At 36.6% G+C, this 19802-nt stretch overlaps 1 protein-coding gene across 3 annotated transcripts in view; it reads right to left on the bottom strand.

Annotated features, from left to right (window-relative positions):
• SPATA7 (spermatogenesis associated 7) overlaps window positions 1-19522 on the bottom strand; it is a 36908-nt gene extending 17386 nt beyond the window's left edge. Inside the window, exons 1-5 of one of the 3 annotated variants that reach the window (XM_039333469.1) lie at window positions 19275-19522; window positions 16174-16248; window positions 14001-14096; window positions 8747-8794; window positions 6277-6410 (exon numbers count right to left, since the gene is read on the bottom strand). In XM_039333469.1, coding sequence (XP_039189403.1) covers window positions 6277-6410; window positions 8747-8794; window positions 14001-14096; window positions 16174-16248; window positions 19275-19329 — 408 coding nt within the window. In that variant the 5' untranslated portion in view covers window positions 19330-19522. The other 2 variants (XM_039333468.1, XM_039333467.1) reach the window with 2 other exon arrangements.
• Window positions 19523-19802: the final 280 nt, after the last annotated feature.

A 19802-nucleotide genomic window follows, 5' to 3' on the forward strand; every position in this document is an offset into this window, starting at 1 on the left:
TAAACATTTGGTGAATGTTTGGTGAAAAAGCCAGCATCAAACCACAAAAGTATTAATCCAGAAAACTGTATTTCTCTATGTATGATTAGGAAATGAGGTAATATTGAGGTAACTTAAGACCACACAATTTCCATAGACTGGATGTTCATAGTACTCTATATAATACTCTAAATAATTGTAGCAATTATTTTGTAATATTTTATTCTTTACGATCCATTTCATAGTGTCATTACCCGAAATATCATTAACAGACCTATGAAGATGAAAATAATCTCTTTCTCTCTTATCTATTTTAACAGCTATCTAATTAAAAATAAAATGCTTTTACTTTTCAAAGGTAAGTCCACATTTAATTTTCTTATAAGACTGTGCAGCATTGATTTGTATGATTGTAAGTCAAATTATTAACAGGATAACATACTGGAAGGAAAAATGAATTAAAATTCAATGACAAATGATAATAAAAATGGAAATTTAATAGAAAATCAAATAACAGAATAACTCAAAATTAAATAAAAATGTATAACAAGGGAAAATATAAACAGCTATTATAATATAAACCCTAACCCTAACCATGTCACTAACTTAATAACTGCAATGATTCACTTAACTTGTGGCAAGAAAAGTCATAAAATGGGGCAAAGCTCACTTAGCAAATGTCTCACTTAGCAATGTTGTGGTTGTAAGTTGAGGACTACCTATATCACCAAACTGAGAAATAGCCCAGAAAGTATTCAACAGTGCAAATTTAAAAAAGGAAACAAAAAAATGTCTCTTTCCTACCACACTATGATATTCACAAAGTTTTAAGTACTTTTTAATTAAGAACAAGTTTAACATCACGAGAAAGGAAGATTCTACTTCTCCAAAGGAGTTGAGGAAAGACACACTTGCCCACATCTGTATCACTCAACAAAGAGTTTTTAAAAGTCCTAGTTACCATCAGCCATGAAATACTGGAAGGAATAGAAAGGAAAGGCCACACACACAAAAATCACTTTTCAGAGACCATTTCAAGCTCTGCTATCTATCTCTCTAAATAGGCTGTTTGCTAGGAAACTTACACATCTGAAAGCTGTAACAATCTGTTAAGCAAGCTCCTATACTATTCCCCCCCCCCCCCGCCCCTAGCATAGAGAGCTGGATACATATCACTTTTTGCCTAGCTTCATAGGCAAGGAGTTTAAAAGAATCTGCCTACTTTTTCACAAGACATATAATGTACAGAATTTTTTTAAGGTGGCAGAAATACAGTATTTTCCCTTCTAGAATATTTAAAGACATTCCAGTCCAGCTCTTGATTCAGTCACACTCTTCTCACTTGCTCAAGGCTACAGCCTTCTGCCAAAACAGGATAATACAGAAACTAGTGCTTCAATGGAGGGAGAATGCAACCATCTTTCTCTTTCTCCCAATGGCTCATTTTATGCTCAGTTAATAGAAGTTCAGAACAGACTCCAGATTTTAAAACAAGAAGCCTCCTCACTGACATCTCTTATCCCTCAGCTGATTCTTTTTTTTTCAACCCATCCACCCCCACCTCCTCCCCCCTACCCCCCCCCCACTTCCCAGAGCACAATAGAGGATTATGCAAACATATTAAACATAATCTATTTAAGTTTACTATTATACAATGAACAAAATCATAAAAACCCTTAGTTCTCTTCAAACTTTGACATCATAAGTTTATAAACAAAATCATTACTCATAGAATAAGTGAAACTTTGTAGTTCCATATTTCTTCTGAACATATTCTATCCATCTTCTCCATACATTAAAATATCTCTCTTGTGAATGGTCCTTTAAATAAGCAGAAATTTTAGCCATTTCTGCTAAATTAGAAACCTTAAATACCCATTCTTCTAAAGAAGGCAGAGTATCCCTCAGCTGATTCTGACTGACTACAACTGAGAAGAGAATGTAACCTCCCCACTTATTTATTTAATGCAGTTCCAAGAAGGGAAATTACCCGTGGGCTGAAATCTATAGAATTAAAGCAGTGTATTCTTCAAAGCAGTATATTCCTCAAAGGCAAGAGTTTCTTTCAACTCTGATATTGACTCTGATTTGGATTCTAGTATCCAAGCAAGCTTATCAGAAAAAAAAAGAATCATCATGCCACTTATTTAGATTTTACTCAAGATTTTATTTCAATTTTAAAAAAGACTGACAACAACATAGCCTTCCCTAATCAATCTACTATACACCCACTGCCACCCTCAGAATTCAATAAAGCTGTTAGTCATAAAATTATAAGAAAGGGGTCATCAAACATTCAGAAACCGCTAATAGATGATCCAGAAGAGAGTGAACTTTCAACTTCAAGTCCTGCATTATAAAGATAGAAGATACACCATGCTAGTTCCTAAGAGAGCCAGAATCCTCCTCTTGCATCTCCTACATATATAAGGAGGACTGATATTAAGCTACCCCAATTAATTGAAACATGGACAGTTGGTGGTTCAATTGCAGAGATAATAAACTTCATATGTTTCATAGCTATATTCATCATCAGCTTGCTACCTGGCTTTCAACTGATTTGGCACTAAATGGATATACAGCTTACTTCCTAAATGCTGTAGCTGGGAAAGGTAGAGGTAGACCTAAAAGTGGCTTAGGTGTATTGATCGCTTTCCATGGCAAATAGCCAGATATGCATTATACCAGCCAGTATCTCACAGAGCTTAACATCCTGAATCAGAGAATCAGGAAGGGCCTGGATTTCAGTCCAATGTCATGTTTTCCCTTCAGCACTTCAGCCTGAAAGAAATACCCATTATGTCTCTGAGACTCGGGACAAGTCAAAACTATCCAACATATTCTTATGTCTTGCCAGTTTTGTATAGAACCTGAAAATGCTTTAATTTTCTCACTCCTGACTAGCAAAACAGGATTCACCCATCAATATTTTCCGACATCAACCATGAAATAACATACCAGATTACCAGGTTTTGCACAGCAGCATGCAAAATCAGGCAAGGAATGATTAAGAGCAACTGAACCTGCCTGAGAAAGGATAGCCAGAAATGGCTCAGGCTCTGCATGAGCTGCTAGTTACGTTTTAACCTTTTTTATGCTTTGGTATGCACATGTCGTGTCAGATATTTTATTATATCTCAGGCTTGAAAGGGATTTGTAATAGAAGTTTATAATCCGCAAATCCCTTTGGAATAATTTTATTGTTTTATCTGCCATTTTTTATTTTTATTTTATGTTGCTATTTTAACATTTATATAGACAGGTTTGCTAATTTTAACCTCTTTTCTCTGTGACTCATATGAACCCTGAGCTATCTTCTTAGCACTTTTTGATTTAATATATTTTTATCTTAAATTCTTTGTTTGTATGTTAATAACCACAATAAATTTATTTGAATTTATTTATTTCTCTATACATATCATAACATCATACACCAAGTTTCACAATAACAGGGTCCTTCAACTCTCCCCTATTGGTTTGACAATAGAGTATGTCCAGATTAGGGATCCTCAATATTGCCACAGCAGAGTTAACTTGTGCCAGTTGCAAAGAGCAACTGGGCTACTCATAAGAACAGGAAGAGTTGAGACTGAGCCTAATAATCATATTCTCCATTACCAAGAAGTTTACCACAGAAGAGAAGGAGAACAACATGTTAGCTTTTCCATCCGAAAGGAGGAAGACATATACAACACGATACTATGGGTCAATTATCATATTATAGGAGATAACTGATTAGCTTTTGGAGACAATCAGAACTAGCACAGCGTTTGACAGCTATGATTTGAAAGCCATTTTCTGTTTGGTTTGGTGGCATATTCCTTTTAAAATTTTGAAAAAAACGTTTCACCAATAGATGCATATTGCAAATCCTGCATTAGTATGATAAAATCAGTAGTGAATATAAAAGTTCTTTATTCAACAATCCGAAATGACAAGAGCTTTGATGAATGACAATGGTAACCAAATGAGTCTCAGATGTTTAACTTGACATTTCTCCCTTTTCTTTCAAAATAAAACAAAGCAAAAACAACAGCATACTGTATTACCCATCACCAGTCATGAATAACTTTTCTAAATAGGGTGATTATCTGGGAATCTTATCATTCACTCTGTCAGCTACCAAGCAGTCATGCAAGAATTGGCCAACTAATGATCCACTTTATATAGCAGCTTGATGCCAAATACGCCATTATGCATATTTTAAAATGAAAATGAATCCCACCATTTACAGTACTCTCCCCATTTCTGCTATGCAAATAATATTCTAGCTGTCTATCAGAGATCATTCTTCTAACTAGTGTTATTCTATGCAGTGCTAGTCAACAACTATGGTTTATTTGAGAAATTTATTTCCTCCAGTCAATTTCTTTCTCTTTCTACATAACTGGGAAGAGGTATACATACATGAATATAAACAGCTAACTTTCATTTATAATCTAAATCTGTCTTCTCCAATCAAGTTATACTTAGGACCATAATTTTAAGATTTAATAATACTGACTGAGAAATTTGGAAGATGGAATTTCAACACATTTTAGAGGAAACAGATCGGAGAAAGGATGAAGTAAATAATATTTACAACACTTAAGACATGAACAAAAGAAAGCTAGAAGTTTCTATAGTTCAGATTACAATAAGTAGCAATCATGTGCAGGTAGTTCTCAAATTTTGACTGTTCAGTGACCATTCCAAGTTAAGGAGGTGCTGAATGAATGGTACTTATACCTGATCCCTGAAATTATGGCCACTGCAGCGCCTCCACAATGATATGATAAAAATTCAGATGCTTGGCAGCCCACCTGCATTTACAATAGGAAGAAGGCTTAGACTCCCTCCACTTGCCCATCTCCCCTCCATTTCTCTCTTTTGGCCATCCTGCATAGTGACACTCATCAGCAGCAGTGGTGGTGCTGAGGCTGAAATAGAGACCAGGGAAATGTCTATGGAGAGTCTCAGCCATCCAGGTCATGGCTGTCCCAAAGATGCTTTTTCGGGAAGCCACATGGACTTTCTTGTTTTATTTTGAAGACGTTTCACTTCTCATCCAAGAAGCTTCTTCTGCTCTAACTGGATGATGGGGATTATATCCTTCCATTCCCCACAATCCAATCAGAGCTGAAGAAGCTTCTTGGATGAGAAGCAAAACGTCTTTCAAAGAAAAACAAGAAAGTACAGTTGCTTTCTGAAAAAAACATCAGAGAAGTTTAGCAGTCTCAGTCAGGTGCCAACACTCCCAGACCTCTACTTCAACCCCAGCATTGCTACTACAGAGTGCAGCCTCAGGCTCCATGCCACAGCTCAAAGCCTCTGCTGAACTCTGTTTGCCCTGCCACCCTTGCTGCCTTGTGCTTCATTCACCCTGCTGCACTTGCTGCCCTTTAAAACAGCTGCTGGACATGTCAGGACACCTTCCTGAGGCTGCTCATGATGCTCTCCAAATTGCACAGGCCCTTCTCATGATACTGCAGTAAAGTTTCTCAGTCTTTCTAAAGCATTGTGAGAATGGCCCTATGTAAGGCAGTTTGGCACGTCCTGTCAACAGAAGGAGGAAGGCGATATAGGTCAGATGACAGCGGTAGAGCTGGCAAGGCCAGCAAGTGAAGGATGGCAAGGCACTTAACAGAAATTCTATTCCCAATTACTATTATAACTCAAGGATTACATATATTTATAGCAAGCATATCTCTAAATGCAGGTAAATTAAAAACAGGTATTGTAGGCTTATCACACATGATTTAAAATTTGGTACGTAGGAGATTCGTTATTGATGCTAAACAAAAATGGAAGGACTAAATTTCAGCTTCCTCATTCTGAAGCAGATGAATGGTGAGGAGAAAATCGTATTGAACAAACTCCAATTGCAGTCTGTAAATCCTTTTCATTATCATTCTCCCCTCCAGCAAATGAAAAAGATAGCAGAAGTAGAATTAAATTAAGGTGAAATTAAGAAATGTCTTGTAAATAGGCATGAACCATGTATAAAAATTTATAGAAAATTTAGACTTTGTTTCCAATTTACAAGTTGATATAGGGAAGTCCAGAACAAATTTAAAACAAGAAAAAGAGAGAAACAGCACTGGAGAATTTTGCCCAATCCTCTTCAGCACAAATTAAAATCAGAGAATAAAATTATAGGAATTATAGTGCTATATGGTTTTGCTTATCCTTAAAAGGAAGTATTTCTTGATGACTGTAATTTATTTAGTAGAATACTGTTATTCAACAAAATAAAATCGGGAAGGAATCCTCCAGTAATAGTAGTGAATAAGGAATAAAGAGAATAAATATACCTACTTTCCTATAGGTGGCAGATAGCAGTCTTCTACTCTCCCTGGAACTAGATCGGGATACCTGTTGAGATGAAATCATCTCTTTTTCACATTTTTTTACCTCTTTCTTCAGTTTCTCTCTTCGTTGCTGATCTGAAACTTAAGAGGATAATATTAGCTAGGGTCAAAATACCAGGATTAAAGGACTTTTTTTTTAAAATGGATTACTCTGTTTGTGCAAAGTTAAAAATGATTTTCAACTAATGCCATTTTGGGTAGCAATAAATATGAGATAATGAGAAACTTGACAATGTCCTGGAATCTGATATATTATCTTATTCTTAAATGCATATATAAAAGGGTCTATATTATGAAAAATCAACATATAATTTTATTGTATTTAATGACCCAAATCCAAAGAACAAGCATCACTTCAAATTTGAATTAAAATTAATAAGTCAGGAATTAGTCACAATGAGAATGCCCTACTGATTTTCTAATAATCAAAGGTGTTACAATAAAAATAAGGTAAGATAAGATAATAAGGTAAGGTAAGATCAGATCATCACACCAAATAAGAAAAGATAAAGATTATTCTCTTTGGATATCCAACTTTGTATGATCTGGCATCAGTATGTGGTACATATTTGGGAGAAGGCAGAATTTGTTCTGGTTCATTTTCTGTTTTTGTTAATTTACAGTTATTTGCAGCACATTTCCAGACTGTTTTGAATTTTCTTTCTATTTCCTGGGCAATAATCCACTCAGTGTTATAACATATCTACAAATTTAATAAACATGATCTGCTCTACAATTTTCCCAGTTAGCAATGTTAGACTGATCAATCTGTCATTTCCTGGATCTTTCAATACCATATCTTAAAATAATTTTTATTGCCCCTTACAAATCACATAGTAAAATAAACAAACGAACAAAAAAAGAAAAATACATATTAGAATAGATGTACACACAACAAAAAGCTAAGTTCTTAGATAACAAGTGATCAGACAAAATAATATTGATCTTTCCATAACATCAAGCCTCATTGTTCTTTTCTTGAAGAAAAATACATTTTTTTCCTCCAGTCATCTGGCATTTTAACCAAGATCTCAACAACAAAAGTTCAGCCAGACTTAATGAATTTCTTCTGTACATTAGGATCCAATTTATCTGCTTATGAAGATTTAAGCTAAAGATGTATTTCCTGAACATCTTTCTTCAATCTCAAGCTTCAATTTTGTCTCTACATCCTAGCCTTCCTATCTTCATAATATTGGAATACCCAATTTTCTTTTTTGTTAATTAAGACTGAATCAAAACAACAGCTCAGTTTCTATGCCTTTTGTTTGTTACCTTAAAGCATTTTGCCCTCTTTATTAGTCAGCTAGCATAATTCTTTTTCTTTTATTTTGAACACATCTAAAGAAGCACTTGTTATTCTAAGTCCCCTTTGATAACTTTAGCTCACACTGAGCTTTGATTTATCTAATACCAGCTCTATAATCCGTGATACCTATCTATACTCTTATCTGTGACTAAGTGCTCTTTCTTGTATGAAAATTTTCTGTTTTCAAATCTTCATTAAGACACAGAAATGCCAGGAAAAAATGTTTTAAATAGCTAAAAAAAAGGATTAAAACGCATTCCTATGCGACTAAAATGTCCCACTCTGCTGGATTTCCAAGAGAAACAATTTATGTTACTGATTCATAATCAAACAAATTCTTGCCTAAATGTAGAAATGTTTCTGTTTTCACCTTATTTTCTGCATTTTTGCCCTAAATAATTCTCACTGATCTTAAGCTTGTTTCATACCATTTTATAAGACTTTTTTATTATGTGGAATCAAAGACCTGAAAAGATGAAAATAAAATTCCCAAATCTTCTAGTTCAATCCCCTTCCCAATGGAGGAACTGTGAACTGCAGCATTCTCCACAACAGTCTTTGAGTGGTGGGCATTCATTGATTGATGATGCTTAAGCAAAACAGATATTAAACAATATCTGTAGCTGCCTATCTCACCAACTGATTGAGGTGGCATCCAGTTTAAGATCAAACCAAACAACACAATTTAAAAAGCAAAATAGGCAAAAGCATAATACTGTTGAACGGTACTACTGAATAGTGTGGGGTAGCTCTTGCTATTTAAGATTACAAAACAAAACAAAACAAAACAAATAATCAATAGCACAGCATATTCTTACTAGACAGTTTAAACTGTGCTGAATTGAAATATCACAGTTCAGTGTATTTTGTGTCATGGCTAATTGTATTCATCCATTGATAAGACAGCATTCACCAGAAATAATAGACTGCAGAACATTTCAAATCAACTTAAAAATTTGAAGATGGGAGGGAGAGAAAATGTCACTGCCCAAGTGTGACTAATGGTATATATAGTAATGAATAATAATTCTAATTTACGAATAATAATGGTATGAAATACAATTCTCATTATGTCCTTTTATAAATTATTAACAAACCAAATACTTACATTTTATGCTATTTAATCTGCTTTTTGGTAATGAACAGTCTATAGCAGCTGAAAACAAACAACACAATTAAAGTGAATAAAAAAGTTATTTTGCAATAAACTTAATTGGCTATCAATACATATCTATAAAATGAAACTTTTTGAAGTGAAGCTTAACAGCTTAACCATGTTTTTAATATATTTTTATTTTATTATTTGCCTATCTATATAGCTATCTACTTCCCTATTATATTTGTATGCTGCTCATTCCTGAGGCTCTAGATAGCTAATTGTTTTTCTAAAATCCAAACCCATATAAATAATCCACAAAATATAAATCCCATGTGCATATTACAGAACTCCTTTTCCTGTGTCAACTAGAAGACAAAAATTGTTACACGTTTTCTGAACCACAGAATGGATGAAATAAACCAAAGTTCCATTCGGAAAGAGAATAGGGACAGCAATGGGAAAACCCACTTCCAAGGCCCTGTCAGATGTCAGTCCCACAAGGAAATAAATAGTTGATCTCTATATAAAATATGATCGGGCGAGTAAAAGAATTCCAGAGGAGGAGTTATTTCAAATAATGAACCATGTAGGACCTTAGAGATGAAATTTGGGGGCCTATTTCTAGGACTATGCCATCTTTAGTGCTTGATGGAATCACGCTGCCCAGACAGACCCAAAGTGCAATTTATGGTGGTCCTAAATTGATAAATCTTGCTTGAGAGGTAGTAGTCTGGTTAAGAGGGTCTTTGCACAGCTCTGGATTGGGCATCAGTTGTGCCCAATCCTGGATAGGGAGGTTCGGCTCACATTCATTCTAATTACCCCCATACTGGACTACTGTAATGTACTCTATATGCAGCTGCCCTTGAAGAATTATTTGGAAGCTTCAGCTGGTGCAGAAGACAGGTCATATTAAACCTCTACTGTGTGATCTGCATTGGTTGCCAGTTTGCTTTCAGGGCCAATGCAAAGTGCTGGTTTTAACCTTTAAAGGCCTTCATGGAATGGGACTGGATTATGTGGGGGCTGCCTGTCTCTTAATTATATCAGCTCAACCCATTAGATCTGGCAGAGAAGGCCCAATGCAGATACCATCTGCCAGGGACCTACATTTGGTAGATCCCAGGTAGTGGGTCTCTTCGCTGCTGTGGCAACTGTTTTCTAGAACTTTCTCCCCCCCCCCAACATAAGGTTAGCTTCATCCTTTTAATGTTCCAGAAATTCCTCAAGACCTGGTTATGCCATCAAGTCTGGGAATCAGAGTAAACTTCTGCGAGATGGGTGATCAATCAATCAATAATATCATGCAGACATAATACTGATAAAAGAGAATATTTGTAACTCAGGGTTGAACTATGGAGCCCTTAATAAGTGTTGATGTTACCTAGTTGGGTAATGAAACATCTGTAAGAAAACAACTGAACTCAGAGAGCACCAAGGACCCCACAGACATAATACTGCACTAGAGTCAGCCATGAATATAGGAAGGAAAACAGCAGAACATCTAGAAATGGTAACCTGCTAAAACTTGAAAAATATTTTTCAATTTTTTGATGCCTCCCTTTTAAAAATATATAAGACAAAACCTATTTTTATTTTGTATCTCCAGTAGCCTTTATGGAGAATAATAATGAATGCAAGACTGCCATGGTATCTTGAGGTAAAATTTCTGGTCTTCATCTAACACTCTGTATATTCCATAATAAAATATCCTTTATATTTAGCAGTGATTTTTCTCACCTTAGGAGAGCTTAAACAAAAAGTGTATACTGAAGGAGGTAACAATAGTATACTGAGCTGTCAGCTGGATCAGCAACATGTTAGTTAGAATTATCGATTAAACCACTCTGGGTTTCATCTGAATTAATCTTAGGAACTCAGTCTTAGAAGCTATTTAATAGGTTTTTTTATAATTATATCCGAAGACCGTATCTGCCAAGCTTTCATTACTTACTGTTAAAGACCTCTAGATCTTTAGTACTGACAATAAGGTTTCCTGATCACCTGGCCTAATTTCAAATTAAAACAGTCAGGCCTCCAATGTTAGAGAGGATAAGACCAACTGCCATTTGATTACTTTCTGCCAAGACATCAGCATCCAGGCAAGCAAAGAGACAGAACATACAAGTCCTGTTTACTTAACATATTCCTTTCCTTAATTGCCTCAAGCAACAACCATCAGAAGAAGAGATGAGGTGGTGGCCTTTTCCACAAGTCTAGTTTAGCCTAACTCCTATCTGTCTTTTCCCAGAACCATCACCTGCAGTTCCATTATAATATCATTAGATATCAGGAGTTGGAAATGCCCTGATTTTATGTAGACTTCAGCATAATTTAGCTCTCTGAATGCTTTAGTTCTACTTGTGAACTGTAACAATGGTGTAAGAAGAAATAATGAACCGAAGTGGCAGCTTAGAGAAAAACAGTTATGCCACTGTGGTTTCTAACTCTGCCTTTATCATCTATATCCACCAACTGACTTCCTGTAAGTCAATAGTGGTCTGAATGTATTTTCCTTTTAACTCTACTCATCTATTTCTTTTGCGAACTCATATCTTCAACTAAATAAACTTGAATGCTGACAGAAATGGCTTATTTAAATGTAATAAGTAAGTGTTATGGCTTCCTGGCAAATCTCAGCTTGGAATTATCAAGTATCAGTAGAATTAAATGAGTAAGTGCATAGCCAAAGTACTAGGTTTATAATGATATTCCATGTCTCTGTAGAACATCAGATAAAAGTATTCTGATCACATATTTTCCCTTTCTTCCTCAATATAGCACATTTTCTTTCTATCTTACATATCTAATTCAATGTGGAATATTACCCTCAAAGTATCTCAGATATTTCATCCGTTAGAAAAATAAATGTCCTGCTACACAGAAAAAAATGGGATCCTAATTTATTGCATCCATTTACATATTTGTAATTTAAATTGCTTTTCCAGCCAGTAAAACAACCTCATTAGCAATTGTCTGTCTTAAAAAGCTACTATAAGAAGAATAGTGGGTCATAGGGGTATTCATAAAATAGAAAACATTTAGTTTTGAACCCAAAACAAAACATTACATTGCAAAAATTCTACCATACCGTGTTGGGCTCTAGAACCTCTCATTCTCTCTTCAGCAGTTGCCAGCTTGGCATAACTGCCTGGTCCAGCGCCACCTGCTTCCCAGCGTCTCCCTTCTCTTCTCTCAATAAGCCATCGCTGATGCCATAGAGCAGCAGTTCTCAACTGTGGGTTGGGACCCCATTTGGGGTCGAACGACCATTTCACGGGGGTCGCCAAACAACGCAGTCTGCCATTTTTTCCCCTTTTCCTTAGCTGTGCTACTCCCTTTTATTCTATTGGCTTTTGAAAGCCAATAGAATAGACTCTCTTGAATAGAGTCTAATTCTATTGGCTTTCAAAAGCCAATAGGAATTGTCCAGGCTGTCTCTGCCCTGCTGAGCCCGCCAAAAGTCCCATTCTGCAAACGGTGCTGCAAGTTGTCTGCAGCGAAGGCGAGCTGTCTGGAAGTTTCCACCCCTCCCTGCTGAGCAACTACTAAAAATGTAAGTAAAAGAGGGCCAGAGGTGGGAGGTTGGAGGCCAGCGGGCGCAGGGAGGGTTGCTGGTGTGCGTAGGGCCCGGCGGGTGCCTTACCTCCCTTGGGCTGGGCCAGCTGGTGGCCCAGCTGGTGGTCGGCCTGCGTCGTGTCTGCCGCTGGCCAGCTACGCCTCGGCTGGTGCAGGGGGCAGCACCATGCATGTGCGGTGCTCCCGGGCAGGGAAAGTTCTCAACTTATGACCGGTTGGGTAGTCCTCGACCTACGACTGGTTGGGTAGTCCTCGACTTACGACCGGTTGGGGGTCGCGGCATTAAAATGGTTGAGAACCACTGCCATAGAGGGACATAACTCACCAACCTCCCCCAACACCAATATTTCCTGTGAGAAAATTTATTCTCATTCAGAGAAAAGTAAAAAGATAAAAAATATGACATCAAATCTGGGTACTATCCAAACAAAGAAAAGATGAAAACTCTTATGCCATGCCTAGAAGAGAAATGCTTCTAATCCTTTACATAGAATAGGCAAGGGAAATAGATGCAAGATACTGGCTGCTATAAAGAATACTTAGCTTCTTAGGTTTTCTATAATAAAATGTGCTTGTTAGAGTTCTTTGACTCTTCTGTGCCATTTTCTTCTTAGCCCAGCCCCAAGCACCTGACACATTTCAGTGGGTCCATGGACTATACAAAATAATTTTATGAAACATTTTATATATCCTTAGTGGTTCAGTACTTGATGCACCCCTCTTGTGACAGACACCAATCCACTGACCAGGGGAAAGAGCCTCAATGAACTCAAGGGAATTTACCTCTGAATAGACCTCTACAGGAATATTACTTTTGTCTTATTCTGTAATCTCTTTAAAAGAGATGAAAAAGACCATTCTGCTAAATATTAATTAGGATACATCATCACTTGGAGAATAAATATCTGCTCAATGACCCAGGAAGTGACATATTATGAAATAATTATTTTACATAATTATCTGAAACCTTCAAACTTTCATTAGTATTGACTGGTATACTTCCTATCCATAGACTTTATGTCTGTTGCGTTTTTGGTGAGAAAATAGTATGTACTTGAGATTCATAAATATTTCTGATTAAATTAAAAATGTAATCATTAGAGTGCTGATAACGATATTGGCATTTTTCAAACTTCTAACTGATATCCATTAATCCGAATGTTTATTTTTTTAAAAAAAATATAGATAAAAGGAAAACTGCCTTTGGAAGTACTCCGCAAAGAGAAATGGAAATTATGATCATAATCACAATAATAAACTGTATGCCACCAAGCTTTCAACAATTTAGGAGAAAACACAAGGCTATACAAGTTTTGGACAACAAAATGACCTATCTCACTTTAGTTAAAAAAAAAAAAAATCATATTGCAAGGGCACACATGATCTGCATCTCTAACCAAATTTTTGTAAGAATATGTTTTATTTTCCTATTTTCTGATAACAGAATATTTATAATACTTTATTTTTTTGCCTTTATAAAATTTGAAGTAATATACACTGTTTTCCCCTTCCCACTCATTTTATCCTAACAATACTCTTGTGTGGCTCATGCCCATCTAGGACCTTTAGGACCAGGTGGACATTTGAATCTGATCTCCTGGGTCCTAGTCAGACATTCTTACTACCATACCATATGGGTTTTTTAACAAATGTTTGAAAATAATTCAAGTATGAGTGTTTTTACCTTTGGCTGAAAGTATTTTATTGTAGTGAACAGCCATGTGATCCCTGATGAAGTACTGATTACTGAGTCTGCAGGAGGAGGAGTCAATGCAGAAAGCTACCAAAATAAAACATATCTGAGCATTAGGATAAAATGCCAAAAATCTGGATCCACAATTGCAGATACAAGGAAAAACTGAAAATGTGAATAAAAGTGGCATTAAAATGAAATAAACAGCATAACAGACCTGGATATTGTTGCATACTGTTTTTATTGGAATGAATAAACTGTATGAAAAAGGGAGAATAATGGTGATCTTGTCCAATGCCCATTATGAGAAAGCAGCAATGATCTAGCCACAGAACCTAATTATTTCAATGATTAAAAATATAGTCAAAACTTTTCTGACACAAATTGAAATTGTCCAAGCAATGGTAGTTAAAACATTTAAAGTACTTAAAACAGAGAACTAGATGAAGATGAACTAAAAGAAACCAGACATACTTAAACTAAACCAACCTATTCTAAATACTTCATTTAATCTAAAACGTTATTAAGTAAAAAGTAAAACCATAAAACAAAATTTTTAGATTGAACCAGAGAAAAAAGCTCACCCAAGTTCAGAAGGTGGCAGTTTGTATATGAGATCTTTCTTCTTCTCACATATAAGAGAATAAGTAGATTAATGCAATCCTTGGCAGAGAATCTTTCCCAAGATTTATATAACATTCTCTGAGGTTTATTCTATATAAAAGGTGCTTACTATATTTTCCAGCGTATAAGACCATGAAAATCTTCTCAAAAGTTGGGGGTCGTCTTATACACCCAGTCATCTTATACGCCGGAAAATACGGTATTTTATTACAGGAATATTTTTTTTGTAAGTCTTATTTAAAATGGCCTGAGAAATGATCAGGAATTCTTGATGCCATAGCATTGTTTGCAGGTGTAGTTTTCAAGCTGAAAGATTCTACAAAACCCTCTGTGAAAGCACTACATTTTAAAAAGTTTAAGTTACTACTCCTATTTTTTTAACTTAACGTTATAAAAAAAATAATTAAATAAATTAAATTAAACATAATGATCTTTCATTAGCCACATCTATTTCTTGCTATGAATTAATTTAGATTACAGGGGTCAAACTCGATCGCGTCACGTGACGTATCATGACTTTTTTGCCTTTGCGGAGTTGGGGTGGGCGTGGCCAGCGTGTGACGCATCCAGCCCGCAGGCCACCAGTTTAACACCCATGATTTAGATTAAACAGGATGCCATTTCTTCCAGATCCCTTAATGCTTTAGATATGAGTGGGCTTCAGCTGTATTTGCTGGGACCATAGATTTCAAGGGGGTCAGTGGACTGCTATCAGCAGGCTTATTCAATGGTCTTGCTTTTTTGATCCTTTTTGGCTTTCTTAGTTTCTTAATACCATCAGAGTTCATAGCTTGTGCTAAGTAGCAGTTCCAACAACTAATCATATATTAAATAAATAAGTAAACTAAAATCAACCCTCACACAAGACTGAGATTCTTCTGTTACTGAGCCATGAACAAGATGAGCGCTAATCACAGAGCCATTTCAGCAATGCTTCTGCCAAGAAAAGTTTATGTCTTAACAGTCAGTAGAGCAGCACGTATCCATGCATGTGAAACTAGCATGACATCCTCAACATAGCCACTCCAAGAATAGACCCATTATGAAGTCAATGTGATCACTCTGAGGTAAAGAGGCTTAAGGACTTCAGCTTGAAGGTTCTGACAATTTCATGCTAATGAAGACAGAAAGCACTGATGGGACAAGTGGTGAGAGAATTTATTTAAATTTACATAAAATAAATAAATATGACAATTTTAATTCACTGTGTTTTGAAAAAAGAAGCTAAATGAAGAACTACGATAATACTTTGTATACATTTTTTGAATTATTTAAGTTACATGGTTTTCAAAAATATCTAGTTATGCTTCTTTAACAGTTTTCTCTAGATTGAAAGTTGTATTACTTATTGCTAAAAACAAGATCAAGATGGCTAAATATCTTCCTTTAATAACATTATTAGGTTTAGATTTAATTTCTTGGTTAAACTGATTATACTGCTAAATTTTGTCAAACTAATGCTTAAATAAAAGGCCTGTAGCACTCTATGCCTAGTATGCTTTCCAAATAAATTATTTATCGCATCACATAAATTACTTACCATTACTTTTTGTACTTAAATGTCCTTTGAATGGGCTTGCTAGTCCATATCTAGGAATGGTCATATACTCAATTACTGAAAGAAAAAATAAAAAAAAACTAAGTTTAGATTGTTGTAATTGCCTGTTAAAAATCTGGGGCTGTAGGATTTTTTTTTTTTAAAAAAAAACACACCTACTTTAATATTTTGCTATCAAGAAAGTAGATGCATTAATGGAGAATGCTATGCTTTCATAGGCTTAAGTTTTTATGCAGATGCTACCTAGAGTTTAGATTGCAATGAAAGCAAATGGCATATTTTTTTCTTTTTTATAGAGAATGTCTACTATATTTACTATAATTTTAGCAACTTTATTATGGTGGAAAACAATATACAAGCAACCAATGCAAACGCTTTTTCAGCAAGAAATATTTAAAGTTTAACATTAAAATTCAGGGAAAATATAATAGTTCAGCAATTAAACAAATATTAATTTGAGAGTAATTCTGGTCCAAGGCCAGAATGTTTGTTAGTTTGTCAGTGTTACAGTTAAACAAGCACTGTGTGGTAGCTATACTGACTCAAAAGAGCAGACCAAAGGCTGTATAAAATGAATCTATTCAGCTCTTGAAAATTTTACTAGGAAGGACAGAATGGGATTTCTGCAATGAAAGAATAACACTATATCTCTTCTAACTTCTCATATAGTCCTGGCTGAACTGCTTGGAAAGATGTCCTTTTGCCTGAATGTTATAAAAGAACTTCTTGGGATGTATGCACAGTTGGAAGTTCCCATTTGAGTTTTACTTTAGATGTCACTCGTTAGCTTACTTTGCTAATAGTGATGCAAAAAGCTACAAAGACTATAAGTAGTCCTTACCAACTGCCTTGTTTAATGACAAAAGTGTAAAAAATAGTGTAAAAAAACAAACCCAAAGCTTTGCAACTAAACTTCTTGTTTATGATCACTGCAACATCCTGCAGCCATTTGATGGCATCTGGCACACATTTATGACTGTTGCAAAGTCTTATGGTCATGCTATTTGCAAGCTTCGCAACTGGCTTCCCAGAAGCAGAATTAATAGAGAAAAGTAATGTGATGACTCACTTAACAACAGAATGGAAGGTGATGTTGTAAGTCCATCTCTGTCACATGATTTTCTGTGCTTAGCAACACGTCCCATTTGTGGTTGCTAAACAAGGACTACCTAATTTTTTTCTCTGGTCAGAAAGTTCCACTGCTATAAATTTGCACCTGGATAACATCATTAATAAAAACTTTTCTCAGAAAGAATAACTTTCTCATTAATATTTTTAAAGTAGTATTTCCTCAGTTGTGTTATACATGCTTAGTAGGAAAGACAGGCCATTAGGTGAGATCTTCCACCTTTTATTTTATTTATTTATTTAAAACATTTATATGGTTGCCCATCTTTCAGACAATTTTGGGCAACTTTCAATAAAATGGAATATATATAGATCCTATTTTGCATGAGAAAGCTAAGATAGTACAGAAAATTCTTTCCATTCTACAAAAACTTTTAATATGGTATATCTTTAGGAAATTACAACATCTATTAGGCATAGTCATTTATCTTTCAGGATATATTTTATAGATATTCTGGTATCAAGAAATTATTTCTACCTAAAGATGAAGAAGACTACAAATGCATGAATAGCAGTGCATGCTCTTGGTTCAACAGACTTCAGACACAATGGTCAATTTTTTAATATGAATTCCATCAATGAACTTTTCCCATTTCATGGATAAATATCAGGGGCTGACCATTAAAATGTATCTACTGAATTGAAATATTACTGCAAACAATCCCATTTACAACAACTGCATAATTAAACAAATGACACAAATGATGTAAATGAAATACATTTAGACTTAACACCACACTCACATTTAATGGACATCACTCCTGAATGATCTTGCCTCAAAAATCACATTTGTTGTGTTTGAACAAGCAAGTTTCCAGGGCAAAATAATTAAGGTCTTGCAAAATACTAACACCACAGAAAAAATACTATACATCATTTATTTCCTACAACTATATACAAGTAGTCCTTGACTTACAACAGTTCGTTTTGTGACCATTCAAAGTTACAACAGCACTGAAAAAAATGACTTAAGACCATTTTTCACACTTATGACTGTTACAGCATCCCCATAGTGATGTGATCAAAATTCAGACCCTTGGCAACTGACTCCTATTTATGACAGTTGCAATTTCCCAGGATGATGATCACCTTTTGCAACCTTCTGACAAGCAAAATCAATGGGAAGCCAGATTCGTTTAACAATTGTGTTATTAATTTTAAAAGTGCAGTCAAGATTGTAAAATGGGGCAAAGCTCACTTAACAGATGTCTCACTTAGCAACATAGATTTTGAGCTCAATTGTGGTCATAAGCCGAGGACCACCTGTATCTCACCCTTCGTCAGTTGTTCTGCAGCAAGTAATGCAAAAAGATGGAGGGGCTGATGTCCACTGACAATAGTGCCTGGGTGCATTAAGTCTTTGAAAACCCTGCTTGCTGGTGCCAAGTTCTTGCCCTTAGTAGTGGATTAACAAGTCAGAAAAAGTATCTGATTTAGGATAGGGAATTTTTTTCCCTATGCTTTAGCAATTGCTGCTGCTGCTGCTGCCGTGGAGATAGATGATCAGGCTGGGAAATCCCCACGCTCCTCGTCCCTTCCCTGCGTTATCTGGAGCAGGCCAGCACCGTTGAGGATGCTTTCCCACCACCGCTTTCCCTCCCCCATGAGCCCAGAACGGCGCATTCTGGAACGGTTGCGGAGCCTGAGAAAGCAGTGCATGCTGGGTCACAGAAGCCCAGCCTGTGCGAGGAGGTGAAGTCGCGTAACCTTCGGCGGCGCGAGGGGATCAGGTCCCACGGGATGCTGGAATCTGGATCTTAGTCGCCGGCCACCCACACACCAAGTACTTCGGATGAGCGGGACAGCCCTCTCTCCAATTGCAGCGGGCCGGGAGCTCTAGAAAAGAAGGCGCTCGGCAGCGGTGCCAATCGGGACCTTAGAGTGAATACTCGGGCGCCTCCTTCCCCTGCGCTACGGGAGCAAATGCCCAACCCCGCTAGGCCTCTGCGCGCTACCTGGGCTGCTCCGCCTCCTCCTGCGCTCGCCACTCTCGTCCATCCTGACTCCCATGTTTCTGCTCTAGAGTCGGCTCTTCGCCGTAAGCCCCGGCGCCTCCCGGTTGTTTTCGTTTCCCTCCTCCCTGTCTCTGCGCAGGGAAAGCAAGGCAAGAGGAGGGCCTAGTCGGCGGCGAGGTTGCTATAGCCACCCTTGCTCCCTGCCGCCGGGACGTCTTAGGCTCAGGAAGGGCGGGGAAGGGGCGGGGAAGATGGGTAGAAAAGCCGTCCCATTCCGGGCATATGGTCTCTGGGAGAAGCCTTCAATCTTTCTCGCCCGGCGTAGCCTGATGACATCGCCCAATAGAGAGTAGTCGAATTTCCCGCCCTTAAATGTTAGCCATAGGGACAAGAAATCAGATTTGCAGTTTCTGGAGGACACCGGGTTGGAAGAAGCTGTCGAAAAGGAGGAAGATTAAAGAAGGGGAGTGATAAAAAGGATCTGCCTCGATTTATCGTGCCATCCTATACATACCTACTTGGGAATAA

Source organism: Crotalus tigris, unplaced genomic scaffold, assembly GCF_016545835.1.
Source record: "Crotalus tigris isolate CLP2741 ecotype Arizona unplaced genomic scaffold, ASM1654583v1 scf7180000024506.1728113, whole genome shotgun sequence".
Classification (NCBI taxonomy): domain Eukaryota; kingdom Metazoa; phylum Chordata; class Lepidosauria; order Squamata; family Viperidae; genus Crotalus; species Crotalus tigris.